This window comes from Arvicanthis niloticus, chromosome 24, assembly GCF_011762505.2.
Source record: "Arvicanthis niloticus isolate mArvNil1 chromosome 24, mArvNil1.pat.X, whole genome shotgun sequence".
Classification (NCBI taxonomy): Eukaryota; Metazoa; Chordata; class Mammalia; order Rodentia; family Muridae; genus Arvicanthis; species Arvicanthis niloticus.
The window spans coordinates 33,575,263-33,600,263 of record NC_133432.1 but is presented as its reverse complement, the minus strand read 5'-3'; the positions used below and the strand labels follow the sequence as shown (position 1 = coordinate 33,600,263).

General features: G+C 51.6%; 1 protein-coding gene across 9 annotated transcripts in view; it reads left to right on the top strand.

Moving 5' to 3' along the window:
• Positions 1–25,001, top strand: part of Tnrc18 (trinucleotide repeat containing 18) — a 94,580-nt gene that overhangs the window by 18,150 nt on the left and 51,429 nt on the right. For 5 of the 9 annotated variants that reach the window (XM_076923555.1, XM_076923557.1, XM_076923553.1 and 2 more), the window contains exons 3-9: positions 7,350–7,505; positions 10,290–10,415; positions 11,805–13,430; positions 23,093–23,189; positions 23,470–23,675; positions 23,894–24,040; positions 24,457–24,647. In XM_076923555.1, coding sequence (XP_076779670.1) covers positions 7,350–7,505; positions 10,290–10,415; positions 11,805–13,430; positions 23,093–23,189; positions 23,470–23,675; positions 23,894–24,040; positions 24,457–24,647 — 2,549 coding nt within the window. Of the gene's footprint in view, positions 1–5,708; positions 5,835–7,349; positions 7,506–10,289; positions 10,416–11,804; positions 13,431–23,092; positions 23,190–23,469; positions 23,676–23,893; positions 24,041–24,456; positions 24,648–25,001 lie in introns of those variants that run through there. The other 4 variants (XM_076923560.1, XM_076923558.1, XM_076923561.1 and 1 more) reach the window with 2 other exon arrangements.

Genomic DNA, 25,001 nt, shown 5'->3' with positions numbered 1-25,001 from the left:
TTCTTCCTCTCTCCCCTCCCCCAGTCCCTGGCACCTACCCTTCAGCTTCTTCTTTGATTGTATTGATAGTTCTAGATTCCTTATCAACATGATCATCAGGAAGTATTTGCCCTTTAGTTTGAATGAGTATCATGCTTTCCTTTTTCCAGGTAGAATAATATTCCACTGCATAGGCATACCACATTTTGTTTACCCACTTATCTACTAATAATTCTTGGGCTATTTTTGTATGTGGGTTATTTGTGAACACTGTTTCAATGCTCTAGGCATGCAGATAACTGTTCAAATTCCTCCCAAGGGTTAGCATTACAGGATTGAGTCTTCAGCCTGCCTTACATTTTTTCTCTCTTAACTCAGCTCAGGTTGGCCTTGAATTGACTATTCAGTCAATTCAGTCAAAGATGACACTGTAAACTGATCCTGCCACCACTTTCTAAGTGCTGGAATCATAGGCATACGTGGTGCCTAGCATTGCTTCTTTTTCGGAGTGGGGAGTGGGGCATTGCTTTTTGAGATGGGGAGTTGCCATGCAGTCTGAGCTGCTCCCTAATGTCTGGGATTACAGGTGAGCATCCCCACGCAGGGCTTGAGCAGTGTGACTTTAGCGGTCCAAACCTGTGTCTTAATGTCTGGAAAGGAATAGAGCCGCTGTGGTTGGCTTCCCTGCCACAGGCCCTGGGGAGCCGCATGGGGCAGGGCAGGTAAACAGGGAAGTGAGGCAGTGGACAGGCTTGTTACTCCATAGGCTGGGATGTTTGGGAATAGGGTGGGGAGAGATTATCCTCCTTCTCTGTGTGTCATTGTATGATCCTTTCCGGGTGTCTAACGGAAGTTGGATTCCCAGCTGCAGTGCAAAGGCCCTTAGGTGCTAAGTCCCAGGTGTAGCCTTGGGAAGCCAGTCATCTTCCAGTGGACAGCTTCTAAGATCTGTGCCTGAGACTCTGAGATTGCAGGTAGCACCAATCTGAATATAGCCTGTGGATTTTCCTTCCTTCCTTTCTGTTGTGAGGTTTGTTTTTATGTTTTTGGGTTTTTTTTTTTTTGTTTGTTTGTTTTTTGTTTTTTTTGTTTGTTTTGTTTTGTTTTGTTTTGAGACAGAGCTTCTCTGTGTAGCCCTGGCTGTCCTAGAACTCAGACCCGATTGCCTCTGCTTCCCAAGTGCTAGATTAAAGGTGTGCAGATTTTCTTACATACTCGTATCTCTGGTTAACGTGTCCGAGCAGACACAGTGAGAGCTGAGCAGTGGTGATGAATTGCACCGTGGAATGATCAGGGTGGGAATGAGTCTCCTTTTGATAGGTGTTTGCCCAGAATGCAGGAAGGAAGCTCTGGCGTTTCCCAGCAATGTAGCAGTCAGGCGTGGTGGCATATACCCATAATCCCAGCTTTCAAGAGGTGGAGGCAGGAGGATCTTCTGTTACTTATGGAGTTTAGGTGTCAACCTGGGATCCACGAGACCCCATGTCAAAAATAAAATAGGGGCTAGAGAAACTGCTTAGCAGGCAAGAGCCTTTCCTGCTTTTGCAGAGGACCCGAGGTTGGTTCCCAGCAGCCATGTTGGGTAGCTCAGAACCATCTGTAGCTATGAGACACCTTTAATCCCATGCACAAAACCACATAGTTAAAACAATACATATTTTAAAAGACAATTATAACAGGCACACTTTGAGAAATGATTTTCCTTTATTGTGTGTGGACATCTGTGTGTGTATGTGTGTGTATGTGTGTGCATGCCATAGCGTATGAGTGTAGGTCAGAGGACAACTTGGAGAAGTTCTCTCCCTCCACTATCTGGGTGCCGGGGGTTGAACTCAGGTTGTCAGCTTGTTGGCAAGCTCCTTTACCTGCTGAGCTATCTTGTTGGCCCACAAGCACACTTTAATACAAGTAGTGTGACTGGTTTCTCAAAATACCTATTATGTATATCTGTCTGTCTGTCTATTCGAGATGGACTTTATATTCCCCGCTGGCTTCAAGCCGTATTCACCCTTTTCTTTTTGGGATGATCTCATGGAGCCTGGGCTGGCCCAGAACATGCTAACTCTGTATAGTGATTTTGATGACCTTGAACTTCTGGCCTTTTGCCTCCACTTTTGAAGGGCTGGGATTCTAGGGCAGGACTGTATATACTCACCCTTCATTTGTGAATGATAGGAGACAGAGTATTTGGCAAGATGAAGTTTTCGGAATAATGTAGCATTGAGCCCAAACATCGCTGGGTGTGGGTGATAAGTGAGCTGAGGGCAGCATACACGCCTGACATACATTGGAAAGAGAAATGGCTCACGAGCAGAATAGATCAGAAGTGTACAAGGTTCCATCAGGCCGTTCAGAATGGCATGAGATTTAAAACTCAACCAGTTGTTTATTTCTGGAGTTTATACCTAGCACTTTTGGGTTATTGTTGAAATCCCAAGTATGGCGAGCTGTAGGTTTCCTCCTGGTTTTATCTGTAGCACAGGCAGGATGCCACTAGCTCCCGGAGTGTCATCCACGTCTCCGGGAGGATTGCACCCCAGATCCCCACAGATTGTGTCCCTTGCCATCTATTGAGCCACCAGACACGATAAGGAAGGGCAGTGTCTGGAATTCCCCACTAGTCCATGGTGACCCGGCAAGCACAGTGGCTCGGCTTTCTCCTTCGTAACTGGGTGCAGTGTGACTAACTCCTTCCGTGATGGGCCCGGGGTTACAGGAGCCACCGAGGTATGTGCACTTGGCACACAGCCTGGTGTGTAAGGAAAACGACTCGGGAAAGTTGGAAGTTTTATGAATGTCATTAAATCTTTGCACAAGAAGCAGAGACACCCAACCGAGTGTTCCTTCTGACTGCGAGCAGGTGGCCCCTTAGTAACCTCCAACTTCTGAAGACTTGTTTCGTTCTTGAAATGCTGGGAATGGAACTTAGGGCTTCATGCATAATGTTCATATGGTCTACAGAGCCCATCTTTGTCTAGTTTTTTTATTTTTAAGTGTGTGGTACAGGTGTGCCTGTGGAGGCTGGAGAACAACTTTGGGGGACATTCATCAGGAAACTTTATTTTTTTTTGAGGCAGTGTCTCTCAGTGGTCTGGATAGGCTAGACTAACTGAGCCCTAGGGATCTGTCTGGGTCTACTTCCTTACCCTTGGGATGACATGGGCGTGTCCCCACATCTGACTTTTTTTCTTCTTCTTGAGACAGGGTTTCTCTGTGTATTCCTGGCTGTTGAGGAACTCATTCTGTAGACCAGGCTGGCCTTGAACTCAGAATCTGCCTTCCCTGCCTCACAAGTGCTGGGATTAAAGGCATTTGTTCATGTCTTTAATTTCTTAATATGCAAAATGAGTAACAAGGTTCCTGGGCCCCCGGGCTTCAGGATAGTAAGCCAGGATCTGGAAAGGACTGTGAGACTTGTGGGCAAAAGACATCTGAGGTTTGGAAGCTTCGAAGCTTGGAGTTTTAATGCCGCTTTGGATGAGTGTTCTGATCTTGGAAGCTGAACAAGTCCAGGCCTGCTCAGTGCTTGAATGGGATTCGGCTTTCTTTCTTTTTTGGGGTGGGGTGGGTTGGAAATGACATTCACAAGCATCGGGGCCTGACTGATATTCAGCACCCCTGTAAAAAAAACACAAGAGGCATGTATGCATCACCCATCCTGGAGAGGCTGAGACAGGAGGATGCCTCTCTTGGCTCACTAGCCAGCCATTCTAACCGAATTGGAGCTGGAGCGTGGTGGAGGAGGACATCTGAGATCAACTTCAGAACTCTGTGCACACACATGTAATATACAATTGCATAATATGCAATTATAATATACAGCTCAGCGATGCTTAGTGTGTTAATGACCTCGCTTCTCTGAGGAAGGGTAACTAGTGTTTGGGTAGGGCAAGCAGACCCCTCAAACCCTGGCCCTGGAGGCGTCACTTAGCCAGTCATTTGTGACAACAACTGGCATTACATGGCACCCTGTGGGCAGACTGAGCTCAGATCACTTTACAAACAGAAGTGTCTTGAATCTTTCCATATATCATCCTGGAGGGAGAAGATGATAAATGCATTGTGTATTTCACATAGCCCAGGGAGATTTACAGATTGGCCAGAGTGACAGCCATGAGTTAGGAGTGGTGGTATACGCCTGTGATTTTTGTCACTTAGGAAGACTAAGGCAGGAAGACCGCCTGACATGGGAAGCCAGCCTGGGCTATATCGTGAGACTTTGGAGACTATGGAGATGGCTCAGCGGTAGAATGTTTGCCATACACACCTGAAGACACACAAGTTCAAACCCTAGCACCCACCTTAACACGGTTTGGTCAGGCTGTTTCTGGGGTGGAGACGAGAGGGTCACTGGGGCTTGACATCAGTTTAGATCCAGGCCCAGTAGAGATAGTGTCTGAAGTGAATAAGGTGGAGGCAGGTATCCCACATCCTCCTGGCTTCTGGATGTGCATATGCACATGTATACATACACATATGACACATATGAGTGAATACATACACATGTGACACATATGCACGCAGAATGAGCCTGGGAGCTAGGATGTGGCCTTTACTCTGCCTAGGAATCTCTGCCTAGGAATGTCCCCAGCTCATCCCCATGGAGACTGACACTTCATGTCCGCTCCTTCAGTTTCTAGCCAGGAAAAGACCTTCAGCCTAGAATATGGCTGAATTAAATCTAAATTAATTGAGATTTAATAAAATAGAGCACACAGTTCTTCAGTTTCCATGGTTGCAGTTCTGATCCTTAGGAGTGAGACACGGTCAGTGGCTACCATGTCCTATAGCATGGAGTGTCTGCTGCTCCCTGGTCTTCTCCATTGGCATGTTCATTTACCCGGTCCTGTACCTGACAGGGGCAGCTATGCTTGGCTTTGCAGAGGACGTCAGGCAGGGTGATGGGGCTGGTGGTCTGGGCATGACTGTTCTGTAGGAGCTACTTAAGGTACTGTGAATGGAACCCAGGGCCTTGATCATGCTAGGTCTGCCACTGAGCCACACCCCAGCCCCTCACTGGGGGATTCAAGGCAGGGGCTCTACCACTGAGCCACACCCCAGCCCCTCACTGGGGGATTCTAGGCAGGGGCTCTACCACTGAGCCACACCCCAGCCCCTCACTGGGGGATTCTAGGCAGGGGCTCTACCACTGAGCCACACCCCAGCCCCTCACTGGGGGATTCTAGGCAGGGGCTCTACCACTGAGCCACACAACCAGCCCCTTGCTGGGGGATTCTAGGCAGGGTTTTTATTGCTGAGTTGTCCTTCCCAGCCCTGTCTACCTTTTATGGAGACCTCTAAGTTGCCCTGACTAGTGTTGACTCACTCAGGTCCAGAGCGGTTTTGAAGTTTCCATTCTTTTGCCTCCTGCATAGTTCTAATGATTGTCCTGTGCTACCCCTCCTTGTTTTGTGCCCGCTTTAGGATCAGTGAGCAGCATTGGCTTGCCTGGTCACTGGGACCCCCCCCCCCCATCTGTCACCACCCTCAGCCTTGGAGGAGGAGTTGAGGCCCCTTAGAGCCCTGGTGGTAACAGGAACCGTTGGTGGCATCCGGGCCCCAACGCTTTTCTGGATTGGGGTGCTGCCTCCTGGGTTTCACAAGCTCAGGCAGGGGCAGGCCTGGGCTCTGTGCTTCCGCACAGCCTAGGCAGGAAGAACTGGTGGCTGATGTAAGCCTTTGCGCAAACCCCTGGCTATTGGCTTCCGGGGCCTTCTACCGGCCGGCTGCCACATCAAGGAGGAAGCCTAGGGTTTGGCAGGGCTCAGAGGCCCTATCTTCCCAGGCTTGGGCTACATGGATGTGCTGACCGGCTACAAGGGCCCTTGGGCCACAGGATTTGGCGCTGGATTCTGGTGAGGGACTGTGGCTGCACATAGGCTATGGTAACCGGCATGTGATCAGAGGGTGTGTGTGGTCTCTAGCTTCTGCTCTCAGTGTTCCCATGTGTACCCCCAGGGCCTGGGGCTATATGTTGGGAGCCTATCCCCCTAGGGAGGCGGTCGGTCGGTGGATACTTTGTGTAGGGCTTACATGGAGGGCTCTCAGGGACCCAGAAACCAGACTGTGTATGTATGTGGGCGGAGTCTGTGAGATTAGACCGGAGGGCCTCTGGCTTCTGAGGCACACATCCTGTCTGCGTTGTCTGCAAACAGTGCCCACCTCTCAGGGACTCTTGAGAACATACACAGAGCTTTCCTCTGGAGACCATCCAGGAAAGACCTGGTGGGTGCTTGGTTGGAGCGCCGGACCCAGCCATGTGTTCAGGGCTCCACACCCTCTCCTGCAGGTTGTCCAGGGGAGAGTTTGAATCACCCACGGAACATCTGGCCTATTTACTATTATTGTTCCTAAAACTATCGTATCTGTTATTTAATTCTTGTTAAATGTATGCCTACTTCTTACCTTGTTTTTGTTTTGTAATTTTTGCGGGGGGCGGGGGGTGCTGTGTACTAGGCAGGCACTCCACCCCAGATTGAGTTTGGGCGTTTTTTTTTTTTTTTTTTTTTTCCCCAGACAGGGTCTCACCCTATAGCCCAGACTATCTGGAACTTGCTATGCACCCCAGGCTGGCCTTGAATTGCAGCAATCCTTCTGCCTCAGTTTCCTTGAATGCTAGGATAACAGATACAAGGTATCATGATAGGCTCCATCTTTGTTAAACTTTTTTTTTTTTTTTTTTTTTTTTTTTGAGACAGGCTTACCTCATAGTCCAGGCTAGCTTAGAACTTGCAGCCCTTTAGCCTCAGCTTCCACAGGCTGGAATTATATGCGTGTCAGCATTCCTGACTTCTGCTGTTTTCCTTTTCCTTTGTGATTTGTTCCACCTGTCAGGCTTGTCAGGCTGGGCTCTGAGATGTCCTGCTGGGTGGCTTTTCCTTCCTGGGCCTCAGTTTCCCCATCAGTTGCATGGGCATATGCAGCCACTAGACACTCAGAGGCCCTTGTACATCTTGGGTAACCATGAGGCCCTTGGGGACATTGGTCTCTGGACGATGTCCTTTGCTGAGCTCAGAATATGAGCCCTTTCTCTGTGACCGTTGCCTCTCTTACTCTGTGGCCTAGGCAGTTCTTGGGGACCCCCCTCCATTCCTGACTGACTCAGGTTTCCTTACATCTGCAGTCGAGGTAGTAAAACCATTCTCTGGGGTGCTGGCCCTAGGGGGTGGATGGACAGAGTCTGGCCTTCTTTCTTGGTCAATATGGTGATTGGGCCCATAGGGTGTGGCTGGGGCTGGCCAAGGGATGCCTCTTGACCTCTTGGGTAGTGAACGCTTTATGCAGTGGAAGGCCTTGGGATGGTGGTCCAGGTGGCATAGCCTGGGTTACTGGCTGCCTGACAGGGACCCCCCCCTCCATTTTCTCTGCAGGCGAGGCCTTCTTGGGCAGCTTTGTGTCCAGCGGGATGGGGCCCTCGGCCTCGTCTCAGGGGAGCCCGGTATCCTTGCCCTCTGACCTCTCCTTCCGCTCCCCCACCCCCAGCAACCTGCCCATGGTGCAGCTGTGGGCTGCCCACGCCCATGAAGGTAAGGAGTGGGCCAGATGGGAGGGGCTGAGGGCTGCTGGGCCACTGTCTCCACGGTGATGGCAATTTTATGTCCCCAGCACCATTCTCAACACCTTTCTCACCATGGCCTCCGTGCGTCCCCTCTAGCATTTAGCGCTTATTTTGTTACCACAGGGCCTTTGCACGAGCCATTCATGCCTCTGCCTGCAGCCTCTCACCCCAGCCCACTGGCTCCTCCTCCTTTGCTGCTCAGTTCTGTTCCCACTGATGAGTCGTGGAAGACAAAAGCTTTACCTGTGTGGGTGTTCCCAGGTCACGTGGCATGCGCCTTGAGGGCAGGGATTGGTGTATATTCAGTGGAACACCTTCTGGCACACTTACTCCTACCTATACACACACACACACACACACACACACACACACACACACACACACACACACACACACACGTGGGGAGCCTTGGGTCTGAATACTCCTGGCTTGACTTTTTTTTTTTTTTTTTTTTTTTGCAATACTGAGGATTGGATGAACCTAAGGCCCCCCCTCTTCCACCTCTGTCTCTGATGGATTTGGGGTGTTGGTTTGTTGAGGCTAGGGTCCTCTTATATCTTGTGGATCCTCTGGGCTCACCTAGATAGAACTCAGGATATTGTAGCTCTGGGAGGCCCCTACCCTATTGCCTGCTTTTGACTGTCTGGGCCATTCCCTACTTTCTGGGGTTGGAGGCAGAATGAATGCCCACCAGCACTGGGTTGTGGGCTGCTGTATTTTGCCAGCTGTAGCTGAAGGTGTCACTGTCAGACATCACAGAGTGGTATTTTCTGTACAGAAAAAGCCATTTTTCTCCGGCCTCTCAGGAGGGCACCTGAATCCAGGAGTAAGTATAAATGCTGTACGTGAAGGCTGTGTTGTCTCTGCTGGGTGTCTGCCCTTGGGCTGGTGTTCTGCCTGAGCTCCTCCCTCTAAGCTGAGCTGGGTGATCGTTGAACAGGGCGGCCTGGAAGAGCACAGGCTATCTCTACTGTGTCATTGGCTCATTCCTCAGTTCTTCCCAAGATGATGATAGCCACAGCAAACACACACTACTGACATGACCTGGTCCTGGGGCTGTGTTCTTAGGTCTTCTCCATCCTCTGCAGCATCTGGGGCTGGGGTGCCCATCTTACACGCATGACAGACCTGCAGTGGACTCACTGCCTACAGCTGAGCATTGGTTTGGTGTTTAACTGTGATGTAGACTGGGCATCTGTTTTATTCTGTGACTTGCATAGTGGGTGGGTTCTTTTGTCTTCTTGTTTTTTTCCGAGATAGTCTTGCTAAGTAGTGCTGGTATTGACCAGAATGACCTTGAATTTGCAGCAACCCTTCTGCCTCCGCTTTTTTTTTGTTTTTTGTTTTTTTTTTTTTGTTTTTTGTTTTTTCGAGACAGGGTTTCTCTGTGTAGTCCTGGCTGTCCTGGAACTTACTTTGTAGACCAGGCTGGCCTCGAACTCAGAAACTGCTTCTGCTTTTCAAGAATTAGAATTACATGTGTGAAGCCACCACTCTGGACAACCTTTGTTTGTTTGTTTGTTTGTTTGTTTGTTTTGAGATGAAGGGTCTTACTGTGTAGCCCAGGCTGGCCTTAAACTCATAGGGATTCACCTGCCTCTGCCTCTGGAATGCTTGGATCGAAGGCATGTACCACTACACCTGACTTTAGTTTTTATTTTGTAGCAGGTTCTCACTAAGTTTGTCTGCCCTCAGTCTCTCAGGTAGTCAGGATTACTGGTCTGTACCACCAGAGTGCAGCCTGTGTAGTGTCTGTTTGGGGTCATGAGGACTCAAATTCAGGAGTTGGTGTGTGTCAGGTAAGCATCTGGAGTGCCACTCATAGCTCTGTCTGGTGGTCTGTATGTATCAGTTATGGTGGAGAAAAAGGACATCAGTTCTCAGGGCCAGGGACAAGCCTCGTATCTCTGACCTCAGACAGACCTCAGATGAGGGCCAGGGATATTGTGTCCCTGGTTGCTCTCCAGTAGAACCCCGGTCCCTGGGTATGCTGGCCTCTAGTGCCCTGTTTTCATTCCCTGCTTGCCCCTAGTTGTCCATGTTCCTTTGTCACCTGTGGCCACACCCCTTTTGAAGTCATACCACTTTCTTCCTTTGGACCTCACTGTAAGAGCCATTTTAGGGAACTCCTTGCAAGACTGGGCAGCTAGAGATGCTGACTTCAGTGTTCAGAGAAGGCAAGCAATCAGTTCTGAGGCACACAGCAGAGAGGAGGCCCATGAAATCTGTTCATCCAGAGTCCACACTGTACGGAGGTTGCGTCTAAACTGTAGGGTCCCATGACTTCAGTTTAAGGCAGGGTTTAGCTGCACTTTGATCTTATAGACAGTGGTCTACTCCGAGTCTTTTGTTGTTGGTTTTGTTTGTCTTTGTTTTTAATCTGTATAAAATGAGAGGACATGAGTGTATGGTCTTCTCAGGGTTGCTTTTAAGGTTTAAACGAGAATGGCTTTCGAGTCCCCTCTTGGTTAGGCCCATTCTGACTTTGATCCTGGAGCGGAGTGTTTGAACTTGTATCCAAGCCCGTGTGGGTTTCCTGGGCCTCATGGAAGGCTTGAAGTGGCAGGGCTTTTTTTTTGGGGGGGGGGGAACAATTGTTGCCATGAGAACTGGTGTTAACCAACCAGAGGGGACTGACAGGCCATGCGGCTTTTTCCAAGGAGAGGCAAATGTTAGGGCATGCTTGTGGGTTAGCATGAGCAGCGTGTGGGTAAGCATGAGCAGAGTGGACCTCTCTGTCTTTCCTCCTTAGGCTTCTCGCACCTGCCCAGTGGCCTGTACCCATCCTACCTCCACCTGAACCACCTGGAGTCCCCCAGCAGCGGGAGCCCCCTCCTCAGCCAGCTGGGTCAGCCCAGCATCTTCGATACCCAGAAAGGTAAGGGGGCAAGAAGGGGTGGGACTGTGGTTAGGCAGGGAGGGGCTGGCAGAGCCATTTCCTGGGGGGTTCGTTGGGGGTCCTCTTTGGGGTTCCAGGTATCTTGTATGCTGTATTTACCTCTTTATTGGAGGGTCCCTAGGATGGAGCCCAAGGCCTTGCAGGAAAGGGCTCTCTACCACTGAGCTGCGCCCTCCAGCCCCTGCACTAAGGTTTCCGTTTCTTTTTATCAAGACAGGGTTTCTCTTTGTAAGCCAGGCTGTCCTGGAACTCACTATGTGGTCCAGGGTGGCCTTGAACTCACAGAGATTCACCTGTCTTAGTTAGAATTAAAGATGTGCACCATCATTCCTGACTTCATCTATATTTTCATAACTCTTTTTTAAAACTAATAATTGAGTCATCTTCTTTCCTTCCTTCCTTCCTTCCTTCCTTCCTTCCTTCCTTCCTTCCTTCCTTCCTTCCTTCCTGCTTTGTGTGTGTAGATCAGAGGACAGCTTTTGGAGTTCTCTCCACCAGATAGGCTGGAGCTCTAACTCAGGTCTTCAGGCTTGACAGCAGGCATGGTTACTGAAGTGTCTTATAGATCGCTCCTTCCTTCCTCTCCCTTCCCCTCCTTTAGGTCTTTCTCCCCTCCCCCTCCCCCCCATGTAGTCTACAGTGGCCTAGACCTTGGTTCATAGCTAAGGACGGCCTTAAACTTAACATCCACCTGCTTTTACCTCCTGAGTGCTAGACCTCAAAACCCCTTTCTGAGACTGTCTTAGGGTTTTACTGCTGCGAACAGACACCATGACCAAGGCATGTCTTATAAAGGACAACATTTAATTGGGGCTGGCTTACAGGTTTAGAGGTTCAGTCCATTATCAACAAGGTGGGAGCATGGCAGCATCCAGGCAGGCATGGTGCAGGAGGAGCTGAGAGTTCTACATATTCATCTGCAGGCTGCTAGGAGAAGTGACCTCCAAGTGGCTAGGGTGAAGGTCTTATAGCCCACACCCACAATGACGCACCTACTCCAACAGGGCCACACCTTCTAATAGTACCACTCACTCCCTGGGCAGAGCCTATACAAATCATCACAGACACCCAGGCCCAAAGGCCCCTCACCTGTCTGTGAATTTACCCACAGCCTTTTAATCAGCTCTGGATAGCTCTGAAAACGACCTTTGACCTTTCTTCCTATACCAATGAGGAGACAGGGCTGTGAGGATGGGATGGTTAAAGCCAGGTTTCTACTCACTTTCCAGCCATGCCCGGCTTCTCTCCGAAGGACCAGGGCCCTGCACATTCTCTCTCTGGGGTACAATGCGCCCTTGGGTGAAGGGAGGGCATTTCAGGTTTAGGGGTGGGTAATGGTCCTGGTTTGCTATGTCCTTTTCTCCCTAGATGGTTTCTACCTGCCCGCACCGGGGACCCTGCATGCTCACACGCCCTCGTCCAGAACTCCCAGTGGCCACTCCTCAGGCGGTTCAGCCAAAAGCTCTTCCCGGGAAGGTACAGGGAAGGATCGCTCAGGCCGTGGTGGAGACCCTCCTCCGTTGTTTGGCAAGAAAGACCCTCGGGCACGTGAGGAGGTGTCCGGGCCCCGAGGTGTGGTGGACTTGACCCAGGAAGCCCGAGCTGAGGGCCGCCAGGACCGAGGATCCTCACGCCTGGCTGAACGCCTGTCTCCCTTTTTGGCAGAGGCCAAAGCCAAGGGTGCACTGCAGCCATCGGCCTTGAGCTTGTGCAATGGTGTGGTGGATGCGGGGCTGGTGGCTGAGTTGGGCCGCGGAGGTGCCAAGGAGGTAGCCAGGCAGGAGGAGAATGCTCGGCTGCTGCGGAGAGCTGAGGCCCTGCTGCCCGCTGCAAGGCCCTGTGGGTCCCCACTACCACCGCCACCACCACTGCCCCCCAAGGGTCCCCCTGCACCCCCTTCCTCGACACCAGCCGGTGTCTACACCGTGTTCCGTGAACCAGGCCGTGAGCACCGCGTGGTGGCACCCACCTTTGTGCCTTCTGTGGAGGCCTTTGATGAGCGTGTGGGACCCATCCAGATAGCATCCCAGGCTCGCGATGTCCGGGCCAGGGAACGTGAGCCAGGCCGTCCTGGGGTCCTGCAAGGTCCACCTGGATCTCCACGACTGGAGCGACCAGAGGTCCTGCGGGAGAAAAGTTCGGTCATCCGCTCCCTCAAGCGTCCGCCTCCGTCGGATGGACCTCCAGCAGCTCGCTCCTCCCGCTCCTCCCCGGATGCCCGAGCCTACCTGCCCCCTAAGGAACTACTCAAGCCCGAGGCTGATCCGAGGCCTTGCGAGCGCGCACCCCGAGGCCCAAGCACTTCTGCTGCCCAGCAGGCTGCTAAGCTCTTCGGCCTGGAACCGTCCCGACCACCTGGGCCGGAACACAAGTGGAAACCCTTTGAGCTGGGCAACTTCGCCACTACGCAAATGGCTGTCCTGGCAGCCCAGCACCACCATGCCAGCCGAGCCGAAGAGGAAGCAGCTGTTGCCACAGCATCCAAAAAGGCCTACCTGGACCCCGGGGGCGCAATGCCCCGTGCCTCGGCCACCTGCGGCAGGCCCGGTGCTGACCTCCACTCCGCAGCTCACGGTCCCGGAGAGGCCTCCGCTATGCAGAGCCTCATCAAATACAGTGGCAGCTTTGCTCGGGAGGCGGTGGCAGTGCGCCCCGGTGGCTGCGGGAAGAAGAGCCCCTTTGGAGGCCTGGGTACTATGAAACCTGAACCTACACCCACATCTGCGGCTCCCCCTAGAGCCCAGGCCCGACTCTCACACCCCGGGGTCCCTACAGCCGGTGGGGGCCGGCAGCTGAAACGGGACCCGGAGAGACCTGAGAGTGCCAAGGCCTTTGGGCGAGAGAACTCTGGTGCCCAGGGGGAAGCCGAAGTAAGACACCCGCCCGTTGGCATTGCCGTGGCTGTGGCCCGGCAGAAGGACAGTGGGAGCAATAGCCGGCTGGGGCCTGGGCTGGTAGACCAGGAACGTTCTTTGTCACTGAACAATGTCAAAGGTAGGTGCTGGGTCCTGATACTGTTTTGGTGGTGGTGGTGGTGATGGTGATGGTTTTAAAAATATAGGATCTCATGCACAAGACAGACAACTGCTCTGCTTTCCCACCCCTCCTTTTATTCTTTCTTTATTTTATTCTTATATAGACTGTATATAGCTCACTCTGTAGCCAAGAACAGTCTTGAACTTTTAATTCCTTTTCTCCATTTCCTGAGTGCTGGGTGCCGTGGTAAGTGCCCCACACACCAGTTCATATAGTGATGAGATGGGTCCCAGGACATGCATGCTGTACAGGCAGGCATTCTAGCAATTGACCCACACCCCAGTGCACCCCCCTCGTCTTTGAGTTGCTATGTAGTCTAGATGGGTTTTGAACTTGCAGTTTTTCTCCTTAGTAGTTGGGAATTAAACTAGGAACAGCCCCACTCTTCTTAAGCGTTAATACGTGGGTGTGGGGTCAGGTGCTGTGTGCAAGTGTGGAGGTCAGAGGACCACCTTGGGTGTTTGTTCCGCATGTTTGAGACAGGCTCTCTTGTTGTACTTGCTTAGTGTGTGTGTGTTCGAGTGTGTGTGTCTGTGTGTGTGTATGAGTGTGTGTCTGTGTGTCTCCATTAATGTACCACAGTGAACATGGGGATATCAGAAGACAAGTTTGTAAGAAATGGCTCCTCTTCCACCATGTGGGTTTTGGGGCTGGAACCCAGGTCCTCAGGGTTGGCAGCAGGTGCCCTTACCCACCGAGTCACCTGAGTGGCTGGAGACAGTCTCTCTTGTTGGGGCTGCAGACACCAGCCTAGCTGGCCCAGGGTCTTCCACAGCCTCTCTACCTCATAGCTGGCCCTCCTTGTTCCTTGTTTCTTTTATTTTTTGGTTTTTCGAGACAGGGTTTCTCTGTATAGCCCTGGCTGTCCTGGAACTCACTCTGTAGACCAGGCTGGCCTCGAACTCAGAAACCCACCTGCCTCTGCCTCTGCCTCCCAAGTGCTGGGATTAAAGGCGTGCGCCACCACCGCCCGGCGGTTGGTTTATTTTTTATTTTTTTGAGATAAAGTTCTGTGTAACCCTGGCTGCCCTGGAATTCTCTCTGTAGACCAGGCTAGCCTTGAAGTCACAGAAATCTGCCTGCCTGTGTCTCTCGAGTGCTGGAATTAACAGTGTGTACCACACTGCCTGGTCCAATCCCTAATTCTTAGTTCTTCCTGTCTCTGTTTTCCTATTTTGTTTTGTTTTTTTAAAGATGGGCTTTCATAATATGGTCCTGGCTAGCTTGGAACCTACTATGTAGACCAGGCTTGGCTTTGAACTCCCAGAAATCCACTTACCTCTGTCTCTGGAGTGCTGGGATTCCTGGCTGGTTTCTTAGTCTTTTCTCCCAAGCCCCCCTTCCTCACACCCCTCCCTCTCAGCACTGCTTGCCTGTTCCCCACTTGCCCATCGTGACTGCTATTGAAACTTTGATTGCCTTTCCCATTATCCACATAGACGTGCAGAGTGCAAGAGAGGAGAATGAAGAAAAAGACCATTATGTTTCCCCAGCACCCCAAACACTTTCCCGGCTCTCCCTGAATTCATTTTCCTGTGCAATTTGTGTCTACCTGCCGAGTGGCTAGCTCAGCGCAGCCTTGGTCTTACGCATCACTCCCACAGCACAGTGTGGGTTGTTTCTCCAGAGATGTCAGACTCTCTGCAAGTATCATTTTTTTTTTTTTAACGTCCTTTAATATTCCGGGGAGAGCACGCACCAGCAGGTACTGTAGTTAGGTCTCCGTTCCCTGGTGGGCATTTTAAGTTTTTGCCTGCTCTCTTTTGTGTGGAGAACGCTGTATGGAATATTTTCGCACGTAAGCACCTCTGTGCTGTTTGGAGTTGCTTTGTGCTGTCCTAGGGATTCCTAGGAGTAGACCAACCTTAAGCCTTCCATTCCCAGTCTTCCAGAGGGGGAAGAGCAAGGCATTGACTCATTCAGTGTCTCTGGAGTCCAGTCAGCATGGGGCCTGGAGCATAGTAGGTGTTCGGTAGCCAGGTGAATGAATGATTGCTTCTGAGTGGTAGAGACGCTTCCTGACAGGCTTTAGTGAATCTTTTTTAACTAAAAAAAAAAAACAACCCAAAACCCGACAACCCAAACCAAAACCGTCTGTGCATGTGTGTCACACACGAGCCCACAGAGTGAGAAAGGGACCTCGCGTCCCTTTTACCCACTGAACCGGTGCAACAACACCCTGGTTGCTGCTGCTGCTGCTTTTGTAAAATGATTGTGTGTTATCAGTCGTGTGTGCGCGTGAGTGTATGAACAGCGAACATGTGCTTGCCCTGTGCAGCTAGGGAGGTCAGAGAACAACTTCCTAAAGTTGATTTCTTTTCCTTCTGCTGGGTTCAGGGGATCAAATTCGGGTCATTGTCTTGTGTGACAAGCAATTTTATCCATTGGATTATGTCAGCTTTTTTTTTTTTTCCCCCTTCCACTTTCCTGTCTGTCTGTCTATCTGTTGTGTGTGTGTGTGTGTGTGTGTGTGTGTGTGTGTGTGTGCGCGCGCGCTCCTGTGAGTATGTGAGCATTTGGGTGCCATGTGCATGTTTTAAGGTCAGAGGTCAGTCTCGGGTATCAGTTGTTGCCATCTACCTTGTCTAAGGCAGGGCCTCTTGTTTGTTACTGTGTGCACCAGGCTGCCTGGTTTGTGGGCTTTTGGGGGGACTCCCCAGTCTTTGCCTCCTGTTTCATTGTAAGAGCTCTGACATGGGATCCAAACTTCTGTCCTTGCACTTGTGCGGCAAGCACTGAATCTGTTGAGCCATGTCTCTGCCCCCCCCCGCCGCCCCCTTTTTTTTTCTTTTTTTAAGACAAGGTCTTGTTATAGCCAAGGCTGAGCCCAAACTAGCCTCACCCTTGTGACCCTCCTGTCTCAGCCTCCCAAAGCGCCGGCATTGTAGGTCTTAGCTATACACTGGGCTCGTTTCTTTTAATCCATAATGAGGTTGAGTCTTTCCCTAGAACTTGGTAAGTTGGTCGGTGTCCTTGAGTCCTCCTGTATTTTGGAAACTACTTTCGGCATATTTATTGAGCCCTGTTCTGTGTCAGCTAAGGGCAGAGCCTGCTGCCATGCTGAGGGCCTTGTGGGTCCAGGCATCGAAACTGTGTACCCTGGTGATGTCATGGCAGGCTGGGAAAAGGTCGTGTCCAGCAGGTCCTTGCTTGTGCAATATCTCAAGGCAGGCATTGTGTCATGTCACTAGCCTCCTGGACCACAGTCCAGGGCCACCTACAAAGAAAGGACACTCCTTCACTGCGGTTTCCAGACTAGACACTCATTAGAAGCACCGGGACCTTGTACACACGTCTCCCGCTGTCTCCTGGGTTCCTCCCCTCCCCAGCCTGCCTCCTGCTGCCTTCTGGGTTCCATGGCCTTTGCAAGCAGCCCCTTCTGTGGCCTCTCTCCTGGAATCATCTAAGTCCTATTTCCCAGACAACCCAGCAAGGCCAGGTGTTCTGTCTCACTCTGACCCACTTGTAAAGTCAGAGCAGGCTTCCGGACACACCCTGCCCTGGGGGGGGTGGAGTACTGTGCCTGGTCTGCCTCCCAGCATTGCTATTTCTGGAGATGGGGGATTCATTATGTAGTCCTGAGACCCTCCTGTCTCTGCCTGTGCTACCACACCCCTTTTATAGCAGCATCTCTCTTTACATCACCCAATGCTCCAGCTGGCCTATGGCTGTTTTCCTGGTCGAACACTCCCCCATCTCCGTGTTGACTGTGCCTGGATGTCCCAGTGACTCTACAGCATCTGAGACTTTGGACTTTGAATCAGGATGTGCTCCTTGTCTGCCCTGCCTTTGAATTCACCCAGCATGGAGGTCTAAGTGACTGGTGCTTAGTAGATGTTTGCTGACTGACTAAATGATCCTCTTGCTTTGGGCAGGGATACCTAGCCCAAGGAAGCCGGTCTTCTTATGATGAGGGTTTTGTGGCAGTACCTGATAATTCTGGGATGGAATGATAGGGATAAGTCATCTAATCTGAATAGGGTTCTATGACATGGTAGGGTATTCCTCTTGTGTGTAGGGTGGTTCATGATTTAGTGTCCAAAATACCTGTGCCCAGGAGGGTCATAAGTGCATGTGCGGAGAGGATGTGGTTGAAGTTTGGGTTGAAGAAGTTTGCCTTGTTATCTGATGCTTTTTTTCACTGTTGGGAATGTAAACCATTGTCTCGTGTATGCTACCTACTGGCTGTAATTTTGCCAGTATCCAGCCCTTCATTGGGGGATTCTTTTTTTTTTTGGTTTTTCGAGATAGGGTTTCTCTGTGTAGCCCTGGCTGTCCTGGACTCACTCTGTAGACCAGGCTGGCCTTGAACTCAGAAATCCACCTGCCTCTGCCTCCCAAGTGCTGGGATTAAAGGCATGCGCCACCACTGCCTGGCTCACTGGGGGATTCTAGGCAGGTGCTCTACCACTAAGCCACACCCCAGCCCCTCACTGGGGGATTCTAGGCAGGGGCTCTACCACTGAGCCACACCCCAGCCCCTCACTGGGGGATTCTAGGCAGGGGCTCTACCACTGAGCCACGCCCCCAGCCCCTCACTGGGGGATTCTAGTCAGGGGCTCTACCACTGAGCCACACCCCAGCCCCTCACTGGGGGATTCTAGGCAGGGGCTCTACTATTGAGATCTGTTTTCTGATCCCTTTCTTGCTTACTCCCTTTGGCTCCTCGCCACCTCCTCTCTGCTCCTTTCAGGTTCCTGCCTCAGGATGCTCACCAGTGCCTTTTCTTCTCCACATCTCACTCTTCTCCCTGAAGTCTGTCCTTCCTGGCTTTTACTGTTTGTTGATTGAGTTTTTCTCTGTTCAGTGTTGTGCAGACAGGAGTTGGCTCAGGGGCTTGCTTGGAACCTGAGCAGCGCATGCTTCTTGTCTGGGAAATAGGACTTAGATGATTCCAGGAGAGAGGCCACAGAAGGGGCTGCTTGCAAAGGCCATGGAACCCAGAAGGCAGCAGGAGGCAGGCTGGGGAGGGGAGGAACCCAGGAGACAGCGGGAGACGTGTGTACAAGGTCCCGGTCTGTTTTTGTCTGTGTCCAGAAGTATGCTTCACCATAGTGGTGAAGCAGCCACAATCAGTCACACTGTGATCCGTGGTGGGGGAGGTCAGTGAGAAGGGTGGTGGAGGAGAGGTGGTCAGGGCGGATCCTTCCTTCCCGGAATGATGACAGAAGCTGGAGTTGTGTTGAATGATCCAGTGGAAGGGCATTGTGTGTGCAGGGAAGAGAGTGTACATGTCCCTAGGGGAGAGATACATGTGACTTGCATGAAGAGATTGGACGGGACATCTGGACCCCATGATGTGAGCCCAGAGCAGGGGCCTGGCTCTTCATGGTGACTGTGAGAAGAGCCTAGAGGCCACAGGGAGCTACAGAGAGATGTGGTTAGAGGTGGAGCCCCTCGGAGCATGGGGTCAGGTGCCACAGTCATGTCACATTTTCTTGGGAGCCAGCCAGAGTGACCTGGAGTTCTGGAGCTCTGCCTAGTGGCCCTGGGCATGAAGGCTGCTCTGAGTTGTTGGTGTCTAGTGGCAGGTGACACTTGGGACAGGAAGTAACCCAGGGTAATTCAGTCAGGGTGTACAGCGGACTTGTGGCCCCGAGCTTGGTCCACACTCCAGGCCCCTCCCCTTTCTGGGGCCCCAGCAGCAAGCTGTCCCCACAGCTGGTCTCAGACACAGAGACTGGAGGCACGTGCCCTTCCCATATGGCTGAGCCCTTGGGAGTGTGCGAGCCTGGTTGACGTGGCGTCTCCCCTGGGACAAGGCAGCATGAACTCAGGCTCTGATTTCCAGGCACAGCTGTGGAACTCTGGGTGTTTCTCTGTGCCTGTGCCCCGCCTCAAACCTGCCGTTCCCTTCTGAGCTGCAGTTTCCCCCTGAATCTTGATACAGCCCATTCTAGTTCTGCCATTGGTGTGTGTGTGTGTCTGCCTGCCTGCCTGTCTGTCTGTCTGTCTGTGTCCAGAGGTATTTAGAGTTATTTGTGTGTGTGTATCAGTCTGTATTCCGAGGGGTGTATATTTGTGATTCTGTCTGTCTGACTGAGTTGAGAGGTATGTGTGTCTCTGTCTGTCTGTCTGTCTTTGTCTGTGTCCAAAAGTATTTAGAGTTATTTGTGTGTGTATATGTCAGTCTGTGTTCAGAGGGGTGTGTGTGTATGTCTGTCTGTGTCCAGAGGTATATGTGTGTGTGTGTCTGTCTATCTGTGTCCAGAGGGGTGTCTATGTGTCTAGAGTCTGTTTTTGTCTGTGTCCAGAAGTATTTGTGTGTGTGTCCAGAGGTGTGTCTGTCTGTCTGTCCAGAGGGGTGTCGGTGTGTCTAGTGTCTGTTTTTGTCTGTGTCCAGAAGTATTTGTGTGTGTGTCCAGAGGTGTGTGTGTCTGTCTGTCTATCTGTGTCCAGAGGGGTGTGTGTGTGTGTCTAGTGTCTATGTCTAGAGGCCAGAGGTGTCCTCCTCAGTTTCTTCTACTTTTTTAAGGTTTTTTTGTTGTTGTTGTTGTTTTTTTTTTTTGAGACAAGGTTTGTATCCTGAGACTGGCTCTGTAGACCAGGCTGGCCTCATGGCCTCGAAATCATTGCGATCCACCTGCCCCTGCCTCTTAAGGGGTAAGACTAAAGGCATGCCCTATCAATGTCCGGCTTGTGCTTTTTAAAAATATGAGTTGTAGAGATTCAAACTCAGGTCTTCATTTCACGGTCGCTACCTTACCGATCCAGCTGTCAGCCCAGCTTCCGGTTAGAACCTGCCACTCCAGCTGTTATTATGTTCAAGGGTGTGTGTGTGTTAGTTACTTCTCTGGGTGCTCTGATGGAATATCCAACAAAAACATTTATTGAAGGAAGGAAGGAAGGAGGAGTTTATTTTGGCCCATGGTTTGAGTGTGCAGGCTATCAGAGTGGGGAGGTCGTGGCCACGGGAGCCTGAGGCCCAGTCACGGTGCATCTGCGGTCAGGAAGCGGAGAGCAGTGGAGGCTGGGGTTCAGTGGCTTTCTCCTTTAGAAATGTATTTACTGATTTATGCACATGTATCTGTGTGCTTGTATGTGTATGCAGGTGCATGTATGTGCGTGTATGTGTGCATGTATGTGTGGAGACCAGAAGAGGGTGTTGGATATCACCTTCTAGTCCTGTAGTCTTTGAAGCAGGGTCTCTCTCTCCAGAGCTGGAGCTCAATGTCTTCTTGGCTCAGCTGGCAGACAGGCAGCCCCCAGCTGTTTTCCTGTCTCCTGTCCCTTGGAGCTGTAGTTACAGGTGTGTGTCAGACACCTGGCAGCTTACGTGGGTGTTGGGACCTAGCTCTAGTTTTTACAATGATGAAACAGGTCCTCTTGACTGCTGAGCCATCTGTGCAGCTACTTCTCTTTTAAAAAAAATCTTTTTGCATCTATCTATCTATCTATCTATCTATCTATCTATCTATCTATCTATCTATGTGTGTTGGCATGCACATGTCAAAGTCAGAGGACAGCCTGCAGGGATCTCTTTTCTCTGTCCATCCCAAGGATGGAACTTCGGCTGCCAGGCTTGCTTACAAGAGTCTCTACTCCATGAGCCTTCCCTGGCCATGCTGCTTCTTACTCAGCCTGAGTCAGCGAGCGACCCAGGGAGTAGTTTTGCCCACCTTCAGGAGTGGGTCTTCCTGCTGCTCGTGAAACCTCTGTGGAGACCCCTCAGAGACATGCTCAGAGTTTTGCCTACTGGGTGATTATAGATCCCATTGGGCTGATAGTATTACATCACAGGAGGGACCAGTTAGAGTGAGAACTCCAGGGCCTCAGAGGCAAGCTGTGTCCTGGCTGGGTCTTTCCTCCTCTGCTCTCAGCTGCAGGTGGGGTTGCTCCCTGCTTCCTGTTTTCCCTCCCACTCCTTCCTTTCCTGATGACTCTGGCTCTGGGGAAAAGGACCCTTTGGGGACCAGGGCCACTGACCTCCCTGATCCACCTCTGTCTACTCTCACCACTTAAAAGTAGTCAGGGTTTTCCTGTATTGGGTCTGTTTTTAGATGATCTAGGCAGTGTTGAGCTTTACTTCAGGAAGACTTCCTGGCCCTACTCTATCTGCCTCTAGGGACTGGCCCTGTTCCATAGGAGGCTGCTTGGCTGTCCCTCTGGCACGTTTGGTTCTGGGCTGTCTGGGCTCACGTGGCTGTGCTCTTTGAGCTCCCATCCTCCACTTACATGGCCGCACTCTATCCTAGCTCTTCCAAGGCGCTGGATGGCTGCATCTCCATCTTCCCCGGGAGATCAGAAGGGTCTTGGGCAGGGACAGCGCTCTTCAGGACTCTGAGGTTTTCGGGGGTACAGGGAGATAGATGGGGTGCATGAACCCAATTGCTGCATCTTAAGTGTTACCTTGACCTGTGAGGATCTTGAACATGGCCTACTGTAGACCCTGTCAAGGATACCCAGATAGGGTCCTCAGTGGGACTGCCAAGCCATCTGTGTTGGCGGTCTCTGTCACCTGCGACATTGCTGGGCCAGGCTAAGGCTGACTACTTTGATCGGTTTATTTATTTACTGAGACAGAGGCTTACGTAGCCCAGATTGCCTTTAATTTGTCATGTAGCCAAGGATAACCTTGAACTTAAAGTCCTCTTCTGTGTATATACCTGGCATCCTCCTGCAGGGGGATAGAACCCAGGACTGCTAAGCGAGCGGTTTGCCAGCTGAACCACATTCCCAGCCTCTTCTCTTCTATACCGCTTGTTTGTTGAGGGCGTGTGAGTGTGTGTGTGTGTGTGCACGCGCATGCGTGTGTGTGTGTGTGTGTGTGTGTGTGTGTGTGCATGTGTGCATGTGTGCGTATGCGTGTGTGTGTATATACACATAGACATGTTACCTTATTATCCTATATGTGTCAAGGTCAGAAGACAACCTGTAGGAGCTGGTTCCCTTCCTTCCACTAGTTCCGGGAATTGAACTCAGGTCATCAGGCTTGGCAGCAAGCACCATTACTTCCCGAGTCTCCCTGTCATTTTTGAATTTTAAGTACATTTCTTTGGGCAGCAGAGATGGTTCAATGGCCTATGGGGCTTGCTGTGGAGGAGGACCCAACATCCTTCTCTGGGCTCCTCTAGCACGTCATGCAGACATGAGTGTAGCACATACACACACATGGGCATAACACTTACAAGCATGAAATAAATAAAAATGAAAGTAAATGGCATTAGTTTTGTGTGGTCATGTCTGTGTATAGGCACAGGCATGGTGATGCATATGTGGACAGAGGATATCTTGCAGAAGCCCAGGTCTCTCCCCTGTGGGTTTAGGGGATTAAACTTGAACCCTGGTCTTCAGGCTTGGTAGAAAGTACCTTGATCCACTGAGCCTCCTGTCTGCCCACACCCCTCTTTTTTTGCTGGGGTTAAAGGGGTGCACCACCATGTCTGTCTGATAGATTTTTACTATGCTTAAACTTGCGTCTGCTAATGTGTTTTTTCACCACAGGTGAGTGACAGGCTCCTAGCATGGCAGGGATGGGAGGGAAGTTTCTAGGCCAAAGACCCCTCAGTGGGCTTCAGGGGTCATAAGGGGACTGTGTTGCTGGGGGTACGAGGGTGAGAGCTGGAATGGGACTACGGATTGCTGCTGGCTGGGGACTCACTGCCACCTTTGGCCCCCAGGGCATAGCCGGACTGACGATGACTGTGATGGAGCCAGGCACCGGGAGGATCGGCTGCTAGGGACACGGCTGGACCGGGACCAGGAGAAGTTGCTCCGGTGAGGGCTTGGGGACCTGAGTGCAGCTGGGACTTCTGAAGTAGGGGTGTTGAGGTGACCTCTGAGCTCCACCATGGTCCTTGAGAGCCAGTCACCTTAGGTTTGTCTGTCCATATGACTCAAGGCCCTTCCAGCCACTGATGAAGAGCCTCAGCTGTACCCAGGCTCACTCTAAGTGCCTGTCAGCTCCCTGGACTGTTCTCTCTTTCACCCCATCCCCATTCCTGGCCTACCAGCTGTTTCCATACCTCTGTTTCCATACCTCTGTTTTCCTTTGCAGAGAAAGTAAGGAGCTGGCTGATTTGGCCCGTCTACACCCCACCAACTGTGCTCCCAACGGTCTGAACCCCAACCTCATGGTGACTGGTGGCCCAACGCTGGCAGGCTCAGGACGCTGGTCTGCTGATCCCGCAGCTCACTTGGCCACACACCCCTGGCTGCCTCGCTCGGGTAGCACATCTATGTGGCTTGCCGGACACCCTTACGGTGAGTGCAGCTTTGTGGAGTTTCTTTCCTTGAGGGGAGGCTGGGGCCACATTAGTCTTTCTCTGTCTCCCAGTAAGGCGGGAGTGACACACCTGTCCCCATTCTGCTCGAACTCTTAAGGTTCCTTTAGGGATTCTCAGTGGATGGCTGGGACTACGGTGCTATCAGTGGGCCGGGAACCTCCTGACATTGCTGTAAACTTGGCTTTCTTCCCCTAGGCCTGGGACCCCCCTCTCTGCACCAGGGCATGGCCCCCGCGTTCCCACCTGGCTTAGGGGGGTCCTTGCCATCAGCTTACCAGTTCGTCAGGGACCCCCAGTCTGGCCAGCTGGTGGTTATCCCTAGTGATCACCTGCCTCATTTTGGTAAGTGACCCCTGAGTCACAGCCAGAGACTTTTCCTGGCCACCCATGGCGGTGGAACAGCTCTGTATATGGGGTGGGGACAAGGGGGTCCAGGGAAGCCTGAATCTCAGTGATGCCCAGAGAACAGATCTTGGGAATTCCATGAGACATCAGTTAGGGTCACCTGTGGGGACTGGGTGTCTTTGTCTCTTCTGGGGCCTACTCTGTAGATCATGGAGTGTAGTTCCTATGGTGGTTTCGGTACCATCCTGCAGGTTGGCATGCTCTGTTCTACAGGATGATATTCTAGGCTGGGGAGGCCAGCCGGGAGCCTGTTGTGTCTGCATTGGACCTCAGTGTCTCCCTCTGGAAATGGGGTGGGAGCCCGCACAGGAGCTGGGGCTATGGGTGCAGTCCTCTGTTGTCTGTCTCCACAGCTGAACTGATGGAGCGGGCAGCAGTGCCTCCCCTCTGGCCGGCCCTGTACCCGCCAGGCCGCAGCCCCCTGCACCACGCCCAGCAGCTGCAGCTCTTTTCTCAGCAGCACTTTTTAAGACAGCAAGAGCTGCTCTACCTGCAACAGCAGGCAGCCCAGGCCCTGGAGCTGCAGCGGAGCGCACAGCTGGTGGTGAGTTCTGGCCCCATGGTGGGAGGCAGATGCCCTAAGCCACACAACCTGAAGATAATTAGCAGTCACAGAGGGCCCCCTGTAGGAAGAAGCATCTGAATAGAGACCCTGGGTGTCATGGATGGCACCCAGCACAAATAGGACCCCATGAGCAGTGGAAAAAAAAAACAAGACAAGAGGTGACCTGTGGATTGGAGATATTTGTACTGGGAACACCCAAGGCTTCTTAGAGGGTCCTCTCTGTCTTTGGACAGTTACCTCTATGGTCTAGGAGCTTCTGCTTCCAGGAAGTAGGGGTACTAGTAGTAGTTACTCAGTTCTTAGGTCCAGAAGGCTATAGGAGCAGCAAGTGTG